Source organism: Myxine glutinosa, chromosome 5 (assembly GCF_964187855.1).
Source record: "Myxine glutinosa chromosome 5, kmMyxGlut1.1, whole genome shotgun sequence".
Taxonomy (NCBI): Eukaryota; Metazoa; Chordata; class Myxini; order Myxiniformes; family Myxinidae; genus Myxine; species Myxine glutinosa.
This window is the reverse complement of record NC_136265.1, coordinates 165131195-165148318: the sequence shown is the minus strand read 5'-3', so window position 1 is coordinate 165148318 and position 17124 is coordinate 165131195. Positions and strand designations below refer to the sequence as shown.

Genomic DNA, 17124 nt, shown 5'->3' with positions numbered 1-17124 from the left:
AGTGGGGATTGGCTCCACCACCACTTCACACTGAGCCCATGTGAGTCAAGCTCAGAGCTAGCCCTCAAGTAGTCATCTATATTATGAGAATACTAGCAGAGCCTACCTGTCGCTTCGCTGACAGACCAATTAGTCGTCCTGTTTGCCACAAATTGCTATATTGGTTCACTGCGCCTGTATTGAATCCATAGGCCCATAATAATGAGTCCATAGATCACTTAAACCCGACCAGCAAATGGGAATATATCAGTTTATTGAAGTGCCCTCACGTCTATTATTGGTCGTGGATCATTATGGCTTCGTTTGTCATGCCCTGAGGGTGGTTTGCATTTTCGTAAGATAGCTCATCGATCTCCCAGGAGCGAGCCAGTGATCCCTCAGATCTTAGATGATGTGTTGTTGCCTTCGTGAAGCCTGCACTGCGCAGTCTTCTATAATGTTGTTGTTCTGCATAAACTGGCCCGCAGCATGGCGACAGCCAACAGGTCCTGCAGGAGCGGCCTGCAAACGCATGCCGCTAAGGCTTAGCCTTCAAGCTCAGCTGCTTCACAGCCTCTCATTGCTGTGGTCTCACTATTCGACCTGTTGCTCCTTGCAGGTTGAAATACATTGTAAAAATACAGTAGTTAAAATAAAATATTGTTACGGTTTTTAGAACCAGCACTTGTAAATAATAATTCTTGTAAATAATCCTCTTCATTTAAAAAGGTTGCACCCATAGTTAGTCCACAAGCAACACGTAGGACACCATAGGAACCTTTCAGTTATTTCCTTAGTCTGTGTTTTAGGTAAGGCTCTGTTTCCAATAGTTTGAATCTGCGTTGCATTAATCAAATAACATAGGTCCTTTTCAATCCCAGTCAATTCCCATTCATTTTGCGGCTTGACTCTCTCCAAATTGTGGTACGCGCCTCTGCTCGCCCAGCAGCGTTCGCTGCCTGGCTCAAAACGCCATTACGCACGCGGTCAAGCTGGAGAAGAAGGGGGGGGGGGGGGAGCGCCAAGAACAAAGGCGTGGCCCCGTCAACGTGTCACCAAGGGAGGAGTCAGTGAGCCCTCGCGACCTACCAGGGTCGAGGCGAGCTCACCGGTGGGTGTGTCTAAAAGTGCACGGCTTGATATGAGAGCACGAGATATAAGCACCGCGACGGACTACTTCTAAGATGGGAGCGAGAGAGAGAGAGAGAGAGCTGGCTTGAGAGAACTGCGTGCACGAACAACTTCCAGCTGGGACTTCTGCCGAACATCAGCACGTCAGGAACGTTGAGAGCCTCCCTCCCCGATATATGAACCCCAATAGATAAGGTCCGCTCGCGTTCAACAACCTGCGAACAGCGCTGCGTGCCGGGGTTCGCCGCGGAACTGAAGCGTGGACCGGGGTGCAGCGTGGATCGGAGCCGAGCCCACGCTGTCCATCTGCTTGAACCTTCCTTCCCTGCCACCATTACTCCTTTCGTGTAAGTCTGTTTGTGATGTCCTGGGCGTGATAATTAAGACTGTTTAAGGCTGCCCGGTGTCTGCTTCTTCTTCTTCCCTTGTACATTTACCCTTCCGTTTCCTCTTTAATTATTGTGGTAATAAATTCCTGTGTTCTTCCTTACTTTGGTTTCTTCTGTCTGATCGTCTCAGTCTTTTCACAATTGAATATACGTGGCACGATTTCAGCAATCGCTCAGGATCGGGTTAGTCAACCGCTAACGGCTCGGGCTTCGGATTGCTAACCGCTCGGCAAATTCCATCTTGTCCACGGTCCGAGCAGGAGTTATCTCCCTGCTTCACGGCCAGGGGTAGCACTCAGGTATTTGGGACTTCATTGACCAATCACCCTGGCTACTCCCGACCGGAAGGAGCGTTATAACTTCTAGAGTTGGGGGAACGGCCAGCTCAAAAGACAAGGAGATTAACCCCCCCCCCTTGGTAACGGGAGTGCCGAACCCCGAATCCGCAACAATATCTTACCTGTCTTTGTATTTGAGCATTAATATTTAAACGTGTCTCCGAACCATAGCGGGTCCTGATGGGGGAACTGTGTAGGATTTGTGTCGGTACGGCATCGTCTAATTTCGGTCCCCTTGTGTTTTATACCTCTCCCCCTCCCCCCCCCCTCCCCTTCCCACGCCTCCTGCCCCCAAGCCCTCTCCCTCCCACACTTCTCCCTGCTCTCAAATGTTGTGGTTGTGTGCTTCCCCTTCTCTCCTCATCTTGTCTTCCGCTCCCTCTTTTTGTATATTTTGTTTGTCTGGTTGATTTGTTTGTGAAATAAATGTTAGCTCTTTCACGAGCCTCGATTCAGTATCCAAAAAAAAAAAAAAAAAAAAAAATTCCGAGGCTTTTTCCCAGGTAGTGAACCTGTTGATCAAAGACGAACCTGATGGCTTGAAGTGGTCTTAGCAAACACCACGACATTTTGAATGAACATACGTTTTGATGCTGAATTTGGTTGTTCTTTGGTTTTTCAACCACAAACCACACTATCGTTAATGACCTTTTCGTGGGTCAGGGATGCAAAAAAAACGACATGAGTTCTGTGGGCAAATTTCTCAACGATTCGAACAGTTAAATGCTTGGCACATCGGTATCTTGAACGCGAGAATAACTTGCAATGAAACGCACATTTGCGCGTCCGTCAGTTGAGTTGTGCACCCGTGACATTTGCATAAGGGAAGTGAAAATATCCGATTTTAAAACACGATTATTGAGCTTATTATTCTCCCAAACATTTTTTTTGTTGCTAATGGATCAGGAATCTTCTTCATCCTCTTCAACATATATCTTCAAAAAAATTTCATGATTGTGTCCCATTAAAAGGAATGCAGTACACACTATGTTGTCCATTTGTCTTTACATCAGACTTGCAGCATTAAAATATTATTTCCAGTAAACTTTATTCTTTCTTCTTCACACCATAATTCATTCACAGCAGTAAAACTGGACATCATTAAGTGCTGTGTCATCTCTGGCGCCAACTGATTTTTCTATTTTAGTGCGCAGACCACAGATAGCATTTTTCCCACAATCATTACTCCAAGACCCATGTGTACCATAGCTCAAGCCCTGTCCCGTAAGCATAGATCCGTGTGAGCATTTGAAGTCGATGTTGTTTACAGCCGAGTCATCTCCAGCACCTTGTGAGGATTTGACCTGCAGTCGGAATGCCGACAAGTGACCATATGGACACCATAGAGGCAATGTCCAGCAACCCCACCTGTCCGACACACAGGATACAAGGACAATGTCGTGTTGTTCCAATTGTTAATAAATCACTATCAATTTATAGTTGGGAGCCCATCTTTTAGCGTTATAGATCCCGCGGTGTCCTTCGTGAAGAGGACGCGAGTTATCCCCGGCATCCTGAACAAATTACAAATTCGTGCTCAAACCTACAGGGGGCACTGCATCAGTGGTACAGCTGCACCACCAGCAATTTCTGCCATAATATACATGGGCATTATAAACAGTGTGCATGTGCATGCCCCAGTAAAGAATGATTCAACAAGCAGGATGAAGTTGTTTGATTAATCTGTTAAGGATGCATTTACATCATAAATGATGCATTCATTGATCTTCATCCATATGTGTAGACATGAAATGAGCAGCAGGTGAGCAGTCCAAAGATGGTGCATAACCCCCAATCCTCCTTATCTCTCCTCCCTCCACTTCCCCCCCTCCCCCACCTCCCCCCACCCACTCTGAGTCCTTCCTCACCCCCACCTAGAGCCGTAGAACACCAGAGTTCTGCGAACTCGGTTTGAGCGAAAACAATCGTGATTGGAGGATACGTGATCACATGACCGCAAGGCGCCATGTTGTTATTCACCTTCACTGTGCGAAGCGCTAAATTGTGTGCATCTTTGTGGACTCTGTGATATTTACATCTCGTCATCATTTTTCATTCTGAAGTCGGTTTTGGGGTGTAAGAGATGTCGTGCTGTTCAGCATGGGGCGGCTCTGATCGATCAGACAGAGGAAGGAAAATGCATCTTTATATCCTCGTGATCCAGAAAGGAGGAAAATGTGGGAAAGTAAAAGTTTGTCGCGTGGAATGGAGACCCAACAACGACTCGGTTGTGTGCGGTGTTGAGAATAATTCTGTTGCTGTTATAATGCGATAAGTATTATAGAATCAGGAGACAAATAAGAAGTAAATAACTCTGGTGAGAGAAATGGATTCCCTTTTAAAGATTCCCTTTCTCTCAGGCAGATTAATTACCATTTAAAGTATTTACTTATTTGTTTTGACTTCTCATCCCACCCAAGCAGTTCAAACACACGATCGATTTGAAGTTGTACCACGTGACATCCAATATTATGATAATATTATCTTATAATGGACAATCTGTTCTGTTATGAATGTGTAATTCTTGTTGTGGTCCAAATAATAAAATAATCTGTACGTGTCGACATGCATATGTCATGTAACATTACGTATTACATATATGGGACCAGAGAATCATGCGTAGATCATACATTGCATGCATGAAAGCAATATTACTGCGATAGAAAACCATGGAACGTCACGAAACGTGACGTGTTATGGGGATGTTTTCTCATAGTAGAGGAAAGATGAGTTATAACAAGGGTTACGCCTAGGTCCCCCGTCGGTGAAGTGATGTGAGTTGACAAAGTGGAAGACGCAAGGCGGCCATCTTGTTTTTTGACGTGGCGACACAATTTTAAACAGCGTTCTTCCTTATGCGTAGATACACCCACACACCAGATTAGAAGTTAGTACTTCGCTTATTTTTCAAGATATTCCGCTCACAAGGGTCAGACATACATGGCGGTGGCCATCTTGTTTTTTGACGTGGCGACACAATTTTAAACAGCGTTCTTCCTTATGCGTAGATACACCCACACCGGATTAGAAGTTAGTAGTTCATTTCTTTTTCAAGATATTCCGCTCACAAGGGTCAACGCACGCATGCACACACGCACGGACGGAGGGGAAAACCATAGTCCCCCTTTCGCTCCGCGGTGCGACGTGGGACAATAAACCTTGTCTGTGACTTGGCATACCTGGTGCTTTCAAAGAGTTCATCCTACGTTATTAAAAAGCTAGGCTCACAGTAAAGGGTATTGAGGATGTAATGGGGTCTTGAGGGTCGAATGTGATCTTGATGGTCAAATGGGGTCTTGAGGATCTAAAGGGTATTTAGGGTCTAAAGAGTATTTAGGGTCTAAAGTGTCTTAAGGGTCTTGATGATCTCATGGGGTCTTGAAGGTCTAAAGTGTCTTGGGGGGGGGGGGGGGGGGTTGGGAGTCTTCAGGGGTTAAAAGGTATGAAGTGTCTTGAGGATCTAATGGGGTTTTAATGGTCTTGATGGGTGGGTTAAAGTGTCTTAAGGGTCTTGAGAGGTTAAAGTCTCAAGGATCTTGAGGGTCTAATAGGCTCTTGAGGGCTTAAGGTGTATTAAGGGTCCTGAGGCGTTAAATGGTGTAAAGTGTCTTCGAGTAGTGAGGGGTTAAATGGTCTAAAGGGGTCTTTCAATAAGGGTCTAAAGTTAAAGCTCTGAGGGCCAAAGGGGACCAAAATGTTGAGGGTCTGAGGGTCTAAAGTCAAAGGTCTGTAAGAATTGACGCTACCCGCACGTGAACAGATGGATAACAATATGGCGCCTATTGTTAAGTTCGCCGAACTCTAGTATTTTATGCCCCCTCCCCAAACCACCAAGAGCCCCTCCCAAACTCCCCAACCACCAAAAGCAAGACCAAGACCCCCCCCCCAACCACCCCAACAAGATCCCCTGCCCCCCCCCCAACCACCAAAAGCCCCCCCTCCCAAACTCCCCAACCACCAAAAGCAAGATCAAGACACCCCCCACTCCTCTCCAACCACCAAAAGCACCAAGAAGTTTGAAAAACTGTACGTACTTTCCATAATCTGACATGATGTTGATATACCGATTCCCTTGTGATGTGCAGATCAAGGTGATACCATTTACAGCAGTGTCATCACCAACACCTTGATTTGACTCCACCTGGTAAAATAAGGAATGACAATAAGGTCCCACATCTGCATAATCCCATATACCATTTGCATTTGTCCATTGTCCATTGTCTTCTCATGTCCTGGCATTACATGTAAAAATACAGTCTGCTAATATCTTTGTCCTGCACTTCATTTATGCACAAACTGCATCCACGATGATTATTAGATTCATACAAAAATAAAACTTTAATTAAATAAATTAAAGCGATGAACTTGCCAAGGTGCAGTTTGCTCACACCGAGGTTTATTGCTGTGAAGTTACAGCTACCAGGTTGAAGTTGGTTTTGAAGGACCTGTAGCATTTAATTTAAGAGGTTTAAACGAACGCCAAGAGACAGGACGCCCGTTTAACGTCCATCCGAGGGACGTCGCACACATTGATGAATCACCTTACCTGTAAAACACCAGGATGACAGTTTATAGCTAGGTAGGGATTCGTACCCAGGCTACACAGTTAGATGTGAGTGTGTGTACCTCTAGGCCATCCTGCCAGCCCAATCTGCAGTAAAGGGACACGATTTTTCATTATTTTAAACCGACTTGTTCATAATTTCCTTCATCGTTTTTCTCCCATTCATACAATTCCACGACGAGGCTAAATAAACTAACGTGACCCCTATAACTATACTATACGAACCTATAAACGTGACAAATATGTCGAGCCTCAGAGGAATAAGACAAGAAAAGATACCTTGAGCATGAACCCTTTGGCCTTTGAACCAAATGGACACCTGTCATCAGATCGCCAAGTGCCCCATTTGCCACCATTGTCGACCGAAATCATGCCTATTCTACGGCGACGATGGGCTATCACCAGTGTTTGGGCATCGCACAATAGCCCGAAAGAAAGAAGCAGCAGCAAAGACGCAGAATAGGAACTCGTGGCCATCTTTGGTGAAGAGGCTGGAGTGGGGTCGGGAAGAAGAAATGATGGTGCTCCGCAGACTAGAGACGCAACCTTTCGGAAGGTCGATCACAGGTATCTCTCAATTTCTCCCCAGCCGCACAACCTTTAACGTCCCTGTCCCCCACCTCACGCCTTGACATACTCCACCCCTCCCCTCCCACTCACCAGTAGCCCGCAGGAGTCCTCCTCCTTTCTTGAGCCGGCTGGAGCATGGGAGTCCTCCCCCTTTCTTGAGCCAGCTGGAGCATGGGGGTCCTCCCCCTTTCTTGAGCCAGCGGGAGCATGGGGGTCCTCCCCCTTTCTTGAGCCGGCTGGAGCATGGGAGTCCTCCCCCTTTCTTGAGCCAGCTGGAGCATGGGGGTCCTCCCCCTTTCTTGAGCCGGCGGGAGCATGGGGGTCCTCCCCCTTTCTTGAGCCGGCTGGAGCATGGGAGTCCTCCCCCTTTCTTTAGCCGGCTGGAGCATGGGAGTCCTCCCCTTTCTTGAGCCGGCTGGAGCATGGGAGTCCTCCCCCTTTCTTGCAAGTCGGGCATGGGAGCTGGAACATGGGAGTCCTCCCCCTTTCTTGAGCCCTTTCTTGCAAGTCGGGCATGGGAGCTGTAACATGAGAGTCCTACCCCTTTCTTGAGCTGGCTGGAGCATGGGAGTCCTCCCCTTTTCTTGAGCCAGCTGGAGCATGGGAGTCCTCCCCCTTTCTTTAGCCGGCTGGAGCATGGGAGTCCTCCCCCTTTCTTGAGCCGGCTGGAGCATGGGAGTCCTCCCCCTTTCTTGCAAGTCGGGAATGGGAGCTGGAACATGTGAGTCCTCCCCCTTTCTTGAGCCCTTTCTTGCAAGTCGGGCATGGGAGCTGTAACATGGGAGTCCTACCCCTTTCTTGAGCTAGCTGGAGCATGGGAGTCCTCCCCTTTTCTTGAGCCAGCTGGAGCATGGGAGTCCTCCCCCTTTCTTGAGCCGGCTGGAGCATGGGAGTCCTACCCCTTTCTTGAGCCGGCTGGAGCATGGGGGTCCTCCCCCTTTCTTGAGCCGGCTGGAGCATGGGAGTCCTCCCACTTTCTTGAGCCAGCTGGAGCATGGTTTCCCACTCAGAATCGCACTTCATGTCTTACCTATACAGATGCTAAAAAATAATATATAACACAGATTAAGGGGTAGAACATGAAATATGGTTTTAAAGAGATGGTGGTTTCAGACACAATCATTAGTGAGGGTGGATGACGTATGACTACTAAAAGTGATGCATATCTAATTAATCACAAATACATTGAAAACAGAGATAGCTAAACGATGCTAAGCAATGTTAACCCCTATTCGTCATTTCCCAACAATACATACAACTGCAGAAGTGTTGTGTATTGTCGTGTGGCCGCCTTTGATGAAAATCAGGCGGTCATGGAAGCCGATCGCGAAGGCCTTAGCTCTCGAGGCGAAAACTCAATGGCGGACTCGAAGACAGAAAGCTATACAAATTTTTGCACGGGGTGGAGGGGCGGCGCGAGACCCCTGCAGTCTTACCTGTTCTCGGGCCGTCTCCAATGCCGCTGCAAATTAAATAAATCACACGGAAAACTGCGTTCAAGTATATACAGAAAATAATACAAGGATTTATTTACAAGGAATCGCGGGACAGGAAAATACGCGCCGGTAATAAAATGTCCTAATCGGGACATCCCCACTCACACTTCGGATACGAGACAAAGGAAAATGAATTAAGGAAAATAAAACGTTATGGCGTGTATTTGTGAAATGTGGTGTGTCTTAACTGTCTGTAGTCTGCAGTCAAGGAATCGTCGGCTCCAAGCGCGCAAGCCCGCCGCGGCTTCGATGTCGGCGGGAAACAGGCCTCGATGCACGCCTGTTCGCATGCCGTCGGGCCTCACCGAGCGCCTCGCTGCAAGCTCCTCGACAGTCGCACCCGAGGTCCCGTCCGCTCGCAGCACCGAAAGCACCAAAAAGCACCAAGCACCACGACGAACCAAAAGCACCAAAGGTCCAACGCAGGGCTAGCAATCTCCACACGAAGCCGATCTCCAACACGAAGCCGATCTCCAACACGAGGCACGAACAGAACTTCAGGGAAGCACAGAGAGAGACAGGAACGGAAAGGGCCAGGGAAGAGTGCGGGAGGAGGGAAGAGAGTGAAACGCCGGCGAGTCAGCAGTTTTATCACTCGCCCTGTGACGTCAGTTCTTTATCCCCTCCAACCAGCGCGGTGACCCTCGTCTTCCAGAATCTTCCCACTCCGCTGGCTTCCTCCCATTGGCCGAGTGCTTCCCGCCCACCATGTCACGTCACCCTCGTGGCCAACCACCAGTCCTTCCTTTCCCTCCAATCACGGGGCAGTTTTCTGTCCCTTCCACAGACCAATCACAGTCCTCCTGGGCATGGCTATAGCCTGCCACGAGGCTCGTTGCTAGGCAAGCTGGTGGTGTGGCTGGCTGCGGCCCATGCGGCGGTGCCCCGATCTGGCTTCCTGCCTGTTTTCTTCCAAGTCGTTGTTGTAAGGGAGGGGAATTATTGAATGTGTGCACTAAGGACCTATCTATGTGTCTATGTGAGAATGTGTTGCCATAAGGGACACAGGTTTGGCGACAGGGGGAACGACAAACAAAGGAATATTACCCATAATCCCTGTACTAATTAGCATGCCCTGCCCTCCTCGCGGCGGGGACACAAATACGACTTATGACTGACATCCGGGCTACACACAGAGCTTATTACAATGTAGATTCCCTATCGCGACAGACGAAGCATGATACCTATTCAGATCTACCTGGCTCTATATATCACTCTACCCAAATTCATCATAGTATGTACAAAATGAAAGGTCTTGCTTTGTAAACTTTTGTCATGCCATGGAACTCTTTGTAAAGGTAAACATAAATAAATGCAATTGAGTAAATATCCTTTAACTTGCAGATATAAAGTACTGACAAACAAAAGAATGAAGTACGGTTTCAAATTTAAATTGAACAGAACTACACCTGTTAGTGATTTGCAAAAACTCGTGACAGCAAGACCACATTAAAGAGGATAACCTCTCTACAAAGTCTGTACATTACCTGTAATGGCTTCACAAAACGTGTCACGTGTTACGACTGCCAAGCCTTGTTAAAACAATGGATTTTATTCAACTGAAAGACGATGTGTGTGGGGAGCGAGATATGGAGGACGTTTCGAGCATTACCCTTTCGTCGAGCAAGAGGGACCAGGTGAACTCGAGTCCAAAAAGTGCACAGCAATGTCCACGCATGTCGGGCATTCTGAAATACATCTTCCAGGTCGGAATTACACCGGCGATCCGGCACACACAAAACCTTACATGAAAAGAAGAAATTCCGTTAAGAGTAAAACATACATCAGAAAGAAAACCTCAGATCTCATTCCACGTTTCTCCTCCAACGAGTGAGCAAAAAGTGGATTTTGACTGATTTTGTTTTGTCCACTTCAGGTAAAGCAAAAGTAATGTTTCACAGTGAATTGGTGGGGAATTTTTTTTATTACATCGCAAAAGTTAGCACATCGCAGAAAGGAAACCACACAGGAAGGTATGCAATGCACAGAAGTTATCGCATAGCAGAAAGGTGACCACACAGGAAGGTATCCATTGCAGAAATGTTACCACATTGTGTTAAAAGAGAACAACACACTCTTGAACCTGTCTGTGCCTATCCTCAAAGTGATACCACGCACACAAAAAAATTCTGATACCACACACACACACACACAAATTCTGATACCACACACACACAAAAAAATGCTTATAATGTGGCGGACACAAAAGCCCACTGGCGTGGTGACATCATTCCGCGCACCAAGTGGGCGGTGGCCACGCACCAGGGGTAGGCGTGGCCTCATGATATACACCGGGCGCCCAGCCCGGAGAGTACAGTGTTACAGTGAGCTCTTACAATAAAGACGTTTACATGTTACCGCTTGTCCGCTTCCTCCTTGCTCACAAGCAGCGCGCGTAACGCCGCGCTTTACTGGTGACCCTCGACGTTGGATCTGCCGGAGCGATCCTTCCACACGCGACGCCATCGCCATGGCCGACTTCGTCAAACTTCCGGAATTTTGGGAAGCTCAGGCCGAAGTCTGGTTCGTCCAGGCCGAAGCCCAATTTCAGCTTCGGCGCCTCACCGGCGATGACACGCGCTATTGCCACGTCGTCGCCTCCCTCGGGCCCGGCACGGCCGCTCGAGTTGTGTCCGTCCTTCGCCACCCACCGAACGGCCACAAGTACGAGGCACTCAAGCGGCTACTCCTAGCCACGTTCGGCCTCACGGACGACGCACGGGCCGACCGCCTCCTGGATCTCCCCGAGCTCGGTGAGACGCGCCCGTCGGTCCGAATAGACCATATGCTGTCACTGTTGGGCGACGAAGCCCCCGGTTCGCTATTCCGGGCGCTTTTCCGGCGCCAACTTCCAGCGCAGGTCCGCCTGGCGTTGGCCGGGACCGAGCTAATGGAACCCCGAGCATTGGCGGCCGAGGCGGACAGGTACTTTGCCGCTTCAGACACGCGGGCGAGCGTCGGCGTGGCCGTCACGGCCCTCGAGGCTGATGTTCAGCAGCATGTTCCACAGCATCAGCTTCTACAGCATACGCAGCATGCTGATACGCACCTCGTGAACGCCGCCACGCCCCGCCCACCGCCGCGGCGAAAACCGTCACCGCGGGGAAACCCGCCAACTACACCGGCCTGGCAGAGCCAGCCGCGCTCCTCCAGCTCCACCACCTGGTGCTGGTTCCACGCCAAGTTCGGCCACGAAGCTCGGCGGTGTCATCCGCCGTGCTCCTTCAACGGGTCGGGAAACGCCCGGGCCGGCGCTCAATAGTGGCGATGAGCGCCGGCCGTTCGAGCAGCCTGCTGTTCATAACGGACACCTTCTCCGGGCGCCGTTACCTGTGCGACACGGGAGCGCAGGTGAGTGTCATTCCCGCCGGCACGTCAGACAAGCACGCCGCGGGTGGGGGCCCCGCGCTGCTTGCCGCGAACGGGACGCCCATCCGTACGTACGGAAAACGCTGCCTCTCTCTGCGGTTTGGAGGGCAGGTTTTCCGATGGACGTTCGTCACCGCCGACGTGCCCATGGCACTGCTTGGCGCGGACTTCCTGTGCGCTAATGGGCTCCTGGTCGACGTCAAGCGCAGACGTCTTGTCCAGGCCGAGACGTTCAGCTCGCTCGCTTGTGTGTTGCCCAGCTCAACGAGCGGCTTGCCAAGCGGCTTGCCGAACGGTTCGGTTCCGGCCATGTTGGTCTGTACGCTTCCGGCAGCGGACGCATTCACCCGCCTCCTCGCCGGCTTCCCGGCCCTCACGCGGCCCACCTTCTCGGCGGGGGCCGTCAAGCACGGGGTGGCCCATCACATCCCCACCGTCGGGCCACCGGTCTACGCCCGGGCACGCCGCCTCGAGCCGACGAAGCTGGCGGTGGCAAAAGCGGTGTTCGCTACCCTGGAGCGACTCGGCATCGTGCGGCGCTCAGAGAGCGCTTGGGCGTCGCCGCTGCACATCGTGCCGAAGCCCGGCGGGGGATGGCGACCGTGCGGGGACTATCGCCGTCTCAATGACGCCACGACTCCCGACCGCTACCCCGTCCCCCACATTCAGGACTTTTCCGCCCGTTTGGCGGGCAGGTCCTTCTTCTCGAAGGTGGACCTCATACGCGGCTACCATCAGGTCCCCGTCAGGCCGGAGGACGTCCCGAAGACGGCGGTCATCACGCCATTCGGACTCTTCGAGTTCCTGCGCATGCCCTTCGGTCTGAAGAATGCGGCTCAGGCGTTCCAGCGACTGATGGACAGCGTCCTGCGCGACTTGGATTTTGTCTATGTCTACCTGGACGATATCCTCGTCGCCAGCGCGTCCCGCGAAGAGCACCTACGCCACCTCCGCACGCTCTTCGAACGCCTGGGCCAGCATGGCCTGATTGTGAACCCCGCAAAGTGCCGGTTCGGCGCCGCCACAATCGATTTTCTGGGGCACCGTGTCACCAGGCACGGAGCCGTCACCCTGCCGGCCAAGGTGGAGGCGGTGAAGGGGTTTCCGCGCCCCCGCACGATCAGAGGGCTGCAGGAGTTCCTGGGCATGGTGAACTTTTACCATCGGTTCCTGCCCCGTATCGCCCAGCTCCTGCGCCCCCTGCACGAAGCACTCCGAGGTAAGCCGGGCAAAGGCGACGTTACCTGGACCGAGCAGATGGACACGGCGTTCACGGGCGCGAAGCTCGCCTTGGCTAACGCCACCATGCTCGCGCACCCGGCGCCCGATGCACCGATCGCCCTCACCACCGATGCCTCAGACTACGCGGTGGGCGCGGTGCACGAGCAATGGGTGCGTGGAGCTTGGCAACCGCTGGCGTTCTTTAGCCGGCAGCTTCGCCCGCCCGAACGCCGTTACAGTACCTTCGACCGCGAGTTGCTCGGACTTCACTTGGCGGTCAGGCACTTCCGCCATCTGCTCGAGGGCCGTGCGTTCACTGCCTTCGTCGACCACAAGCCGCTGATCTTCGCGATGGGCAAGGTCACCGAGCCGTGGTCGGCCCGGCAGCAGCGTCACCTCTCGGCCGTGTCCGAGTACACGACGGACATCCAGCACGTCGCGGGGAAGGACAACCCGGTGGCGGATTGCCTTTCCCGGGCCGTCGCCCACGCAGTCCACCTCGGCATCGACTATGCCCGGATGGCAGCGGACCAGGCCGCTGACCCCGACGTCCAGGCCTTGCGGACCGCCGTCACGGGCCTCCGCGTCACCGAGGTGCCGTTCGACGGCGCGGGCGCGGCCCTCTTGTGCGACGTCTCCTTCGGGCGTCCTCGCCCCATCGTGCCCGCGGGCTGGCAGCGCCAGGTGTTTGACGCCATCCACGGCCTGTCCCACCCGGGCGCGAGGGCCTCCCAAAGGCTGATCGCCGACAAGTTCGTCTGGCATGGCCTCCGGAAGGCCGTCCGCGGCTGGGCCAGGACGTGCCTCGCGTGCCAGCGCGCCAAGGTGCACCGGCACACCCAGGCCCCGTTGGCCCCGTTCACGGTGCCGGAACGCCGGTTTGACCACGTCCACGTGGACCTGGTGGGACCTCTGCCCCCCTCGCGGGGTTTCACCTACGTCCTCACCATGGTGGACCGCACCACCCGGTGGCCGGAGGCCGTGCCCTTGGCGTCGACAACGGCGGCCGATGTTGCGCAGGCTTTCATCGCCACCTGGGTCGCCCGGTTCGGCGCCCCCTCAGACATCTCATCCGACCGCGGCCCCCAGTTCACCTCGGAGCTCTGGGGGGCGGTTGCGCAGGGGCTCGGGGTCCGGCTGCACCGAACCACGGCCTACCACCCCCAGGCTAACGGCCTGTGTGAGCGATTTCACCGCTCATTGAAGGCCGCGCTCCGGGCCACCCTCCGCGACGGCGGCTGGGTCGACAGGCTCCCCTGGGTCCTGCTGGGCCTCCGGACGGCGCCCAAGGAGGACCTGCGCGCATCCGCGGCGGAGTTGGTCTTCGGGCAACCGCTGCGGGTGCCGGGCGAGTTCCTCCCCGACTCCACGGCACCATGGTCACGGCAGGTGCCGGGCAACCGCTGCGGGTGCCGGGCGAGTTCCTCCCCGACTCCACGGCAGTTGGTCTTCGGGCAACCGCTGCGGGTGCCGGGCGAGTTCCTCCCCGACTCCACGGCACCACGGCACCATGCACAGCAGCGCTCCGCTCTGCAAGAGACCGCCCAGAGGTTCGCCCCGGTGCCAACGGCATGCCACGGGCACCCACCGACGCACGTCGCCCCGGAGCTTCACACGGCGGAGTACGTCTACGTCCGCCACGATGCCCATCGGACACCACTGCGGCCCCCGTACGACGGCCCTTTCCGCGTGCTGGAGACCGGGGCGAAGCACTTCACCCTGGACATCGGCGGTACTCCTGACCGCGTTTCGGTAGACCGCCTCAAGCCGGCCCACCTCGATGTGGACCATCCACCGCCAGTGGCCCGACCCCCACGTCGGGGCCGCCCTCCTGCGGGCGGACCCCCGGCACCGCCCAGCCCCGCCGCCACGCCGCCCCCCGGTCCTGCACCCATCCCAGGGGCAGCCAGGGGCATCCCACCTGGCATCCCTGCACCCCGGACGCCGCCGATCGCCAGGGGGCGCTTCGGCCGGGTCATTCGTCTGCCCCGCAAACTGGCCCTCCAGGTGCGCGGGAATTCTGGGGGGGCGCGTGTGGCGGACACAAAAGCCCACTGGCGTGGTGACATCATTCCACGCACCAAGTGGGCGGTGGCCACGCCCGAGGGGTAGGCGTGGCCTCATGATATACACCGGGCGACCAGCCCGGAGCAGTTGAGTGTTACAGTGTAGTCTTACAATAAAGACGTTTATATGTTACCGCTTGTCCGCTTCCTCCTTGCTCACAAGCAGCGCGCGTAACGCCGCGCTTTAATACCACACATCTCGTTTTTTCATTTCTGTTCCTCACAATTCTAACTCTCTCTTTTATTCACACACACACACACACACACACACACACACACACACACACACACACACACACACACACACACACACACACTTAATTAATTGTACAGTATCGGTTGTTCCTAAACTTAAATATAAATAATTTAAAGGATTGGTATAAATGATATAATTGATAAATAACACACACAAAAAAAATTCTGATACCACACACACACAAAAAATTCTGATACCACACACACACAAAAAATTGTGATACCACACACACACACAAAATAATTCTGATACCACACACACAAACACACACAAACAAACAAATTCTGATACCACACACACAAAAAAATTCTGATACCACACACACACACAAACAAATTCTGATACCACACACACACACACAAACAAATTCTGATAACCCGCACACACAAAAACATTCTGATATCACACATAAAAAAATTGATACCACACACACAAAAAAAAATTCTGATACCACACACACACACACACAAAAAAAAATTCTGATACCACACACACACACACACAAATTCTGATACCACACACAAAAAAATTGATACCACACAAACAAATTCTGATACCACACACAAAAAAATTCTGATACCACACACACACAAACAAATTCTGATACCACACACACACACAAACAAATTCTGATAACCCGCACACACAAAAACATTCTGATATCACATAAAAAAATTGATACCACACACACAAATAAATTCTGATACCACAAACACACACACACAAACAAACAAATTCTGATACCACACACACAAAAAAAAATTCTGATACCACACACACACACAAAAAAATTCTGATACCACACACAAAAAAATTTATACCACACACAAACAAATTCTGATACCACACAAAAAAAAATTCTGATACCACACACACACAAAAATTCCAATTCACCAGAATAAAAAATTTTTATAACACCAAACAGCAAAGAATGTGTGAACAACAGTGAAAAGTGTGTGATGTGTTCAACTTTAGGTAAAACAAACAAAACTAGAATGGCACTCAATAAAGAGCATACATACCTCGGCTTGGTTGGCCATATCACTCAATGATGAAGAATCACTAAAAAAATTATTCTAGCTGGATCTGGATCTGGATCTTCACCAATGTTGAATCGATTCTTCCTTGTCGCACACACAACCTGTCCAACAAGTTTCGTCCAAATCCGTCCATAACCTTTTGAGATATCCTGCTATGTATCGGTTTTGGCCCTATCTCCCAATGTGAATCACTTTTTTTTTTCTTTTTTTTTGTATACTGAATCGAGGCTCGTGAAAGAGCTAACATTTACATCACAAACAAATCAACCAGACAAACAAAATACACAAAAGAGGGAGCGGAAGACAAGATGGGGAGAAAAGGGGAAGCACACAAACACAACATCCGAGAGCAGGGAGATGTGTGGAAGGGAGAGGGCCCGGGGGGAGGAGGCATGGGAAGGGGGGGGGAAGTATAAAGCACAAGGACACCAAGGACTTCCAGGACAGAAGTTGGTATTTCAAAAAGGGGAATTGGGGTGAAATTAGCGGGGGTAGAAAAGATCAAGGTTTTGGATGGGGGAAGATAAGAGATGGTGGTGAACAGCTGTTTTAAAGACTTGGAGGGTGGAGTGGGATTGAAGAGAGTGAGGGAGTTTGTTCCAGAGGCGGGAGAAAAGAGGAATGAAGGAGTGAAGGTGAGCAGAGAGTCTTGATTTTGGCAGTTTAACCAAAAGAGGGTTGCAGGCAGATCTTGTGCGACCTGTA

At 51.7% G+C, this 17124-nt stretch overlaps 1 protein-coding gene across 3 annotated transcripts; it reads right to left on the bottom strand.

Moving 5' to 3' along the window:
• Positions 1-2866: 2866 nt before the first annotated feature.
• On the bottom strand, positions 2867-16709 carry LOC137426791 (vitelline membrane outer layer protein 1). 3 transcript variants are annotated; one of them, XM_078779010.1, is made up of 4 exons: positions 16402-16709; positions 10080-10209; positions 5872-5978; positions 2867-3205 (listed from the first exon to the last, which is right to left on the bottom strand). In XM_078779010.1, exons 2-4 carry the CDS (start codon positions 10164-10166, stop codon positions 2911-2913), a joined length of 489 nt encoding a protein of 162 aa, XP_078635136.1. In that variant the 5' UTR covers positions 10167-10209; positions 16402-16709; the 3' UTR covers positions 2867-2910. The 3 variants fall into 3 exon arrangements, with proteins under 3 accessions (XP_078635136.1, XP_067971787.1, XP_067971785.1); XM_068115686.2 differs by lacking the exon at positions 16402-16709 and having other exon boundaries at positions 10080-10225; XM_068115684.2 differs by lacking the exons at positions 10080-10209; positions 16402-16709 and adding an exon at positions 6681-6978.
• Positions 16710-17124: the final 415 nt, after the last annotated feature.

Excerpts from the sequence above, each read along its gene's own strand:
- LOC137426791 (XM_068115684.2), bottom strand. The coding sequence starts at position 6,878 with ATGGCCACGAGTTCCTATTCTGCGTCTTTGCTGCTGCTTCTTTCTTTC. Across the intron at positions 5,979-6,680 it reads CCAAAGGGTTCATGCTCAAG|GTGGAGTCAAATCAAGGTGT; the intron begins GTATCTTTTCTT and ends TTATTTTACCAG. Across the intron at positions 3,206-5,871 it reads ATCATGTCAGATTATGGAAA|GTGGGGTTGCTGGACATTGC; the intron begins GTACGTACAGTT and ends TGTGTCGGACAG.